The sequence below is a fragment of the Cololabis saira genome, chromosome 16 (assembly GCF_033807715.1).
Source record: "Cololabis saira isolate AMF1-May2022 chromosome 16, fColSai1.1, whole genome shotgun sequence".
In the NCBI taxonomy this organism is placed as follows: domain Eukaryota; kingdom Metazoa; phylum Chordata; class Actinopteri; order Beloniformes; family Belonidae; genus Cololabis; species Cololabis saira.
The window spans coordinates 30,122,371-30,130,296 of NC_084602.1; the positions used below are offsets into that span (position 1 = coordinate 30,122,371).

The 7,926-nt window shown below is 43.2% G+C and overlaps 1 protein-coding gene across 2 annotated transcripts in view; it reads left to right on the top strand.

The window, feature by feature from the left end:
• Positions 1-7,673, top strand: part of LOC133462369 (SERTA domain-containing protein 4-like) — a 37,644-nt gene extending 29,971 nt beyond the window's left edge. For both annotated transcript variants that reach the window (XM_061743587.1, XM_061743586.1), the window contains exons 3-4: positions 2,258-2,376; positions 3,858-7,673. In XM_061743587.1, coding sequence (XP_061599571.1) covers positions 2,258-2,376; positions 3,858-4,730 — 992 coding nt within the window. In that variant the 3' untranslated portion in view covers positions 4,731-7,673. The remainder of the gene's footprint in view (positions 1-2,257; positions 2,377-3,857) is intronic.
• Positions 7,674-7,926: the final 253 nt, after the last annotated feature.

Here is a 7,926-nt window from a genome sequence, read left to right on the forward strand (position 1 = left end):
ACTCTGAGAATTCATGCCTGCACAATAATAGAGATGCATTGATGTTGTGTCTTCTCCCGACCCGCAAGAGAAATGTCCTGGACAAATCTATCTGATTTAATGTTAACATGATAATTGTGGAGCTTGATGGATAATTGCAGGTTCATAGGTCACCTGACCGAAAGTTAGATGCAAATACATCATTGTCATCATCGCACAAGCTTTTTCTCCTTTTGCGCACACATCAATTATGTGTTTGGGGTTATAACTAGAGTAGGCTGTGAGTGGCTCAAATAACACTAATAAATAACATAAAATAGACAAAGTTAACGAATGAAACCAATTAATTTAACAAATGAATCACTTGGCCATAATATTGCTGTGGAGGGAGAAATGCTGCTGACCGACTGAGGTCCCAATCCCGTGCGTCTCTCTTCCAAGATGCACCACAGACTCTAAACGCAGTTCCTTCGAATATCTGATCTGCTTTGTTTTGTAAAGACCTTGTTTGAGGATCTATTCCACGTCATTGATTTTGATCTTGTCAGTGTTTTTTTTTAGCTGCAGCAAAGTTCAAACCGCCCGCTCCCGCCGGATTTGCGTTGGGTCCCGCGGGACCCAATCCCAATGCAGCCCTCTACTAGCCAATGAACTTGTACGCGGCGGTGGGTCAAAAGCTAAAACTGGTCATTTTGAACACACATCGGAGCACAGAACCGTCATCATCACCGTCTTGTGCATCCGATGAACAGGGTACACCCAAAAACCAGGCTTAGCATAATACCTGTGGCGACCTCCTTGTTGAACATGTCCAAAGCTCCTCCTGAGGGAGGTATCCAGGGGGTAGGAATGGGCGATATTTTACCGTTCACGATATACCGTCAAAAAAATTCCCCACAGTAAGAATTTGTCATCTCCCGGTAAAAACGATAAATTCCCGTTGATGACGTTTCTTGTGTAAAGCCGGATTTATGGTTCTGCGTTAAATCGACACACAACGTACGTGTGCGGGAAGGAAAAAGAAAGAAAGAAAGAAAGAAAGAAAGAAAGAAAGAAAGAAAGAAAGAAAGAAAGAAAGAAAGAAAGAAAGAAAGAAAGAAAGAAGGATAAATTCCCGTTGATGACGTTTTTATGTAACAAACATGGCTGAAGGCGGATCTGAGAGCGAGGAGCTTGAGTCACTACAGTTTTGCAGTAAAGGTGTACTAATTTAATTAGTTTTTATTCATTCAATTTAATTGGTGTAGTTTAGTAGCATTTAGTATTCTTTTAGAGCAGTGTTTTGGGGGCTCCAAAGACTGAATGTGGTGATAGATTTATAGTTACAAAGGTGGAGTTGAATTGGTATTTTCTTTATCGCCATTTTTATCGTTATCGGGATAAATGCCAGAAATTATCGTGATACATTTTTTAGTCCATATCGCCCATTCCTACCAGAGGGGATCCTCACCAGATGCCTAAACCACCTCAGCTGGGTCTTCTCGGTGTGGAGGAACCGGAACTCTACTTCAAACATTTCATGGATCAATGACACCCCCCCCACACAATGTATCCCGAGGGACACAGCCAAATGCCTTCTGTACAAAGCACATGTGTACATGCTGCACTAACTCCCCCACTCCCTCCAGGATCCTGAGGCCAAGTAGCTGGTTAAGTGTCCACATCACACATTTATTCTTCAGCACCCAGGAAGACTGAAGAGCTACCTGTGCAACCTCAGCTCCAGTAATGGGCAAACCCAACCCAGAGTTCCCAGGCTCAGCCTCCTCTAGGGAGGATGTATCGTTGAGACTCTGCCTCTACCTTCACTAAACATTTGGGCCTGCTATTAAGATTCATGTTTGCATAAATTCTTATTTCCGTTAATTGTTCACCCAAAATAGATTCAAAAATCATGACCAGAATACTCAATTCTGAATTTGGTGTATACATATTAAAAATCTATGAGATCGGCTCCTCTGAATACTAAATAAATAAATGCAGACTTCTGTATGGATGGAATTTCGTTTGACAACAGGGTGAGATGAAAAACATTTCTAACTGGTTGAGGAATTAAATCAACAGCCAATGATGCTCTTTTTAATTAATTATTTATGCATTTGTTTAATCTCATGTAAGCCTATGTTTAGCTCGTTTCTCTAACAATATCCTTTCTACATTACTTAGTACAAATTTCCATATCTTGAGAATTCCATTTGCATATGTGATGATATTCAATCACCTCTGTCTTGTCCAACAAAGCAGCTTATTTATGGTACTGTTTTCTTACGCTCTGCAGAACCGCCTTGCAGACGAGTCCCTGATCACGTTTCCGTGTCAAGGATTGCTTACTTCAAGAGAAAGTTTGTTGATGAGGATGATGAGGCTCCCTTCAGCTTCAGGACATACTGTCAAACGGTAAGTAAACATAACGCACATTCCTACCTTTAGAGCACAGAAGGTGTCCAAGGGCCAATCCCAATACTCCCCCTACTTTCTTTCACGAGCCCTTCTTTTCTTCACTACCCCTAAAAAAGAAGGGACAGATTTTAGGGCACTTGAAATCTTCCCAGGGCCCTGTCCCAATACTCCCCCTACTCCTACTTTCAGCACCACCACTAAAATCAGGAAGCTGAGAGCCAAAAGCTGTTTTAATTTCAGCTGTAGCGCTGTTAATATGCCACTTTATTTAAGTTTTAATATTTTTTCAGGTGTAAAAGTAACCGTTAAGATCCCCAATCTGTGCTCAGTTTATCCAAATAACGCCTGTTAAGAAATTTGATCTGATGTTTTTGGCGATGATGAGACCGGGGCGCAGCAGCAGCAGCTCATGTACAGGATAGATCGCCAGCTCAACCTGCGCCGTCATCCCGGGGGAGAAACCTGCAGCTCTGTTGAGAATTACCGCTGGCTGAAATAAATCATTTAGGAAGATAAATGTTGGTTTAATAGATGAAATCTAACAGTTGTAGCTACGCCTGTTAAGAAATTTGCTCCGAAAATTTGGGGATTTCTGCCTGCCTGCCGGCTGTGGGAGCTGATTTATGGTTCCGCGTTAAATCGATGCAGAGCCTACGGCGTAGGCTACGGCGTAGGGTACGGCGTACGGCACGCGTCACCGCGTAACCTACACCGTAGGCTCTGCGTTGGTGTAACGCGGAACCATAAATCAGCCTTTATTCTGGCGATGTTGCAAAAACAGGCAAAAAAGTGATTATGTACATTCACTGAGTGAATATTATGAAAGTAAAATATATATTTCTTGCTAGAAATGTAATCAAAATGCATTTTTATGCAGAAACTAACTCAAAATATTGATTTTATTCACTTAAAAATAAGAAATGTCCGCCTTTTTTTTTTTATTCAGTCCGCAAATGACGACGAAAAGCATTCTGGGACATTTTTCTGTCACTAGTTCAGCTAGTCAGTATCGGAAATCCCTACGTCCGTAGGGAGAGATTCATAGCCACTACACTACTTTTTGTCACTACCCCTAGGTGGAAAGGACACCACTTCCCTCACGGGAACGTGCAAAATTTAGGGGTAGGGATGAAAACGAGGGGTAGTGGGAGTATTGGGACAGGGCCCAAGTTTCTATTGTTGCATGCTATTTGTGGAAATTTCAATGTGAAAATAATTGATGTATAGTGAATGATAGACTTACAGTAAGCATGCCGTTTTGTGTAATTGCACATTTCCTGTTGATTATGCATAAAGAACCTGCAGGGTAAGATGAATTCATTAGGATCCAACTATAGCAAGATATTGTTTAGCATTTCACAGATGATGCAAAGACTTTCTTTGAGTCCCCAAAACAGATAAATGTCATGCAAGTATTGGCCTGTTGTGTTCTGATTCAGGTGACATTCAGGTGGATGTAATCCTGTGTTTTCCCTCAGGTCGCACCAGTTCTGGAGGAGCGTGCTCATGTGCTGCGCCTCTCACTGGAGAAGATGCGATTCATCGACGACCCTGAAGCGTTTCTCCGGCGCTCTGTCCTCGTAAACAACCTCCTCCGCCGTCTGCGAGCTGAGATCCTGCTGCAGAGCAGCGACTGGTGCTTCCCGCCCAACCCAGCGTTCTCCACCGGGCCCTGCATCCTCCCCAGCAGCTCTGGCCCCGCCCACCAGGTCCTCCAGAGAGCCCTTCCCACCCGAATCTGCTTAGCCCCCCAAGCCGGCCCACCGCTCCGCAAGCGCTTCCGCATGGTGCGTGGAGGCCCGGGGGATCTACGCCCCGACTGTCCCCAGACGTGCTGCTGCATCTACGCCGCCGCCGCGGCCGCAGGACACTACCTCCACCTCCCCTTCTCCGTGTACGACACGGCGCTCGCAGGCTGCCCCGCCGCGCCACAGGCCTCCTCCTTCTTCCAGCTAACCGGCCACAGCAAGTTAGGTCTCACGGTGGCCGTCGAGGATCACGACGATGATGATGAAGATGTCGAGGACGAGGAGGAAAACGAGGAGGGAGACGAGAGGGAGGAGGAGGAGGAAGAGGAGGAGGAGGAAGAAGATGAGGAACAAAGACAAGCAGGGCCTTCTGCTGATGACGTTTCGGACAAATTAGCGCAGAAAAGTAGAACTACCTTGCTGGGTCATAAACACGGGAGGACAGCGAACAGCTGCGTGGCCGGTAGTGCAGAAGAGGAAGGAGGAGAGCCGGAGGAAGAGGAGGACGAAGAAGAGGAAAAGCCTGTGAGACCTTGTCCGTGGGACTCTGAAAGGGATCTCCACAGATTCAACTTCTGGCACCGCCGGGCTCATAGACAGTAACTAAGAAGTGATGAACATAATAAAATGTAATGATGACGACAGCTGTCATCAGTTGAAGATGTATTTCTGCTTATAGCAAATTAAGGTGTATCTACTAACTATAATAATGCCAAGTCATCTTTATGTTAACGATCTATATATGGCTTCTGCTGACAGCGGACACATTTTTCAGACAATTATAACAAACAACGTCACATGTTGTGGGATCTTAAATCCCAAATGTGAAGTGAAGCTTACTATTGCACTGTCTCCAAGACCTTGTTCAAGCCCCGCAGCACAAAACGGAAGGTCTCAAAAACGGGGCTTTGTATTGGTGCGACGGTCTCGTTTCAGGACCCTAAACAAACCCACGCATTAGGGGGTTGTGTGTTTAGAATTGCGTGCTTCTGTGTGTGTGTATTTGCAAGATATGATGTAGCATTTTAAAACTTGATTTTAAGCAGTTCTGTTTGTTAATAAACAGGTTTCGACGCTGTCTCAGGCAATGGCATGCAACTGTGCTGCAGCGGCGCCATGACGCGGAAGAGTCAGATTACTTTACAACACAATCAAATTTTTAAATCTCAATTTTAAAGTGCCTTAGTGTTTTTATGGTTACATGTATACTGTGTATTTATGTAATTGTTAGGTTACTAAGTGGCTACTTTGCATTACCGGTGACTGCTTACAACTACAGTAAAACAAGACACACGCATCTTATTTGATGCAGAGTGTGTTAAAGATTGTTTTTAAGGTTTAACATTTTAAATTCTAAAGCAAAGCAAATTCCCTCACCTAAAAACTGTTTGTGTTTACTACCAAATGCATGTTTCTACAACATTTTGTTCTGAAAAAAAAAACAAGTATGCATCCAACTTTGAATGACAGAAGTTAACAATTGTCGATATTTAATGTCCTCCTACAGTCCTTCTGAATTTAAATTGAACATTAAAATGTTTCTAAAATAAGTTGAATTTAGCCAGATAAAACATGGTGTGGTTGATGATAAAAGTTCTACCAAAATGATCCAAGAAACTACACAAAATACAAATCTGAAAATGTAGCTTCTGATTGAAAAAATAACAAATATGCATTGAGTATGTCATGTGTTAGCAATTAATTGGCTTATATTAGTGGGTTAACTCACTAGTAGGAACGTCTGAAAAGGATGTTCAGTTTTTTTAGGGAATATTTCGTCCACTACTCCCAATAGCTGACTTTCAAGGAGGAAGGTTCCACTAAGAAGTCAAAAGAAGGCGTAAGAATACATAAATGCGATTGGGAGTCAGTTGGCAGTTCCAGTAACCCTGCAGTGGTGCTTTTGTTTCTTAAGAAGGGAACCAGATGGTACAGTATGTTCCAGTTACAGGGGAGTCACCCTCCTCGCCCTGCCTGGTTATCTGTGCAGAGGTGCTGGAGACAGGAGCCTCGGAATTGGAGGAACAATACAAGTTCCAGCCTTGTCTTGGAACGCTTGACAGTCTCTTTATCCTCACTAGAGTCCTGGAGCGGGCTTGATCCGCAGGCTTGGTCCACAGGTACTTTTGGGGCTTGAGGAAGGCAATTCACCATGTCCCTTGAGGGAGGTTCCAAGAGTATGGTAATAGGTCCATTGCTATGCCATTGGCCATACGTGTGGTATATTAACACACCATATGTCCATTGGCTATTCAGTCACTGTACACACAAGAAAGAGTTTGGTCCACATTCCCAGCAGGAGGTTAGATTTAATCTGGTTGGGTGTTGGACTCCATCAGGACTCCTCTCAATGAATCCGTTCATAACTTTTATGGACAGTTTCTTGGCGGAGCAGAGTAGGTGTAGTTTGGTGGTCTCGGGAGTCCAGCTTTTTGCAGATGATGTGGACCTGTGGCATCAATGAGCTACAATCTTCCTCGATCACAGGGGCAGTTTCCAGCTGAGTGTGAAGCTGTGAAGATGATAATCAGCATCTCCAGTTGTGCATCAACGCAGACTCTACAGGTCTGTCATCGCTAAGAGAGCTGAGCCTAAAGACAAGACTCTCTGTTCCCCCAGCTATGGTTACGAACTGTGGGTAGTGACCGAAAGGACAAGATTGTAGGTGGAAGCCGTACAAGGCTGAGAAGTTTCCTCTGCAGGGTGGTGATAGGGTGAGAGGGGGGTGGGCATCTGGAGGGGATTGAAGTCACTGCTCCTCCACACTGAGAGGAGCCATCTCAGGTGGTTACAGTATCTGTTGTTTCCTGTACACAGTTTCAGACATGTCTAACCAGGAGGAAGCCCAGAGGCAGACTGAGGATACACTGTGAGAAATTATACCTCTTAGTTATCCAGGGACGGCCTTGGTGTCCTCCCTCAATCAGTATAATTATACCTGTGATGTTTTCACACATTTTAATGAAATATCATTGATCGGGGAACATTGGGTCTAATCCTACTGAGGTATCAAGTCCATAATATACACAATATGTCAAGTTAAAATACAATATCAAGGACAAACATAGTGCCAAATAAGCTTTTTTTTTTCTTCTTTTAATAAGTTCTGGATAGCAGGATCAATGCTTTCATACTTCTTGTTGGTGCATCTGATGATTTAAACGAAAAACTGAAATCAAAGTTGTTCAAAAGAAAATCTTCAGGTTACATTTGTTTAATATGTTTGTGTGTGTTTTTTTTCTTGTGACATAGCTTAAGACTAAAGTTATTTGGCTTTTTTACATCCCTCTCACTTTTCTCATTCTGAAAAGTAATACGAGTAGGTACTACAACCACACAAGTTTGATCTGTTTCATTTACTTCCTCTGAAGCCTGAACGATTAAACACCGTTATTATTAGTGGTAAAAGAACGAAAGAATATGTCAAAGCAATATATGTTTCTGAGACTAAAAGAACTGTAACTGTATTTTCTGTTATTGAAAAGAACAAAAAAGCAAAGTTGCTCCAAAAATTTAGTGTGATGTTCTTGTGACAAGTGTATCAGTAAAAGAAATGTTGGAAAACCAACAAAAAAAAAAAAAAACGCTGCTTCCTCCCTCATTCCTTTACATCCCAGCCATGTGGATGCTTGCTGCCTTTAAACGCCTCACGCTGGCGTGTGTGAGTTCCTGTTCATTGAGTTGCTTCCCCCGGTGTGTGCTGCTCGTTGGAGTGTGCTACCGAATATCTCTCAGATGTCGCTGCGCAATTCAATTCATGTTAATCTTTTTGACATTACGCTGAGCACAGTCACCTCCT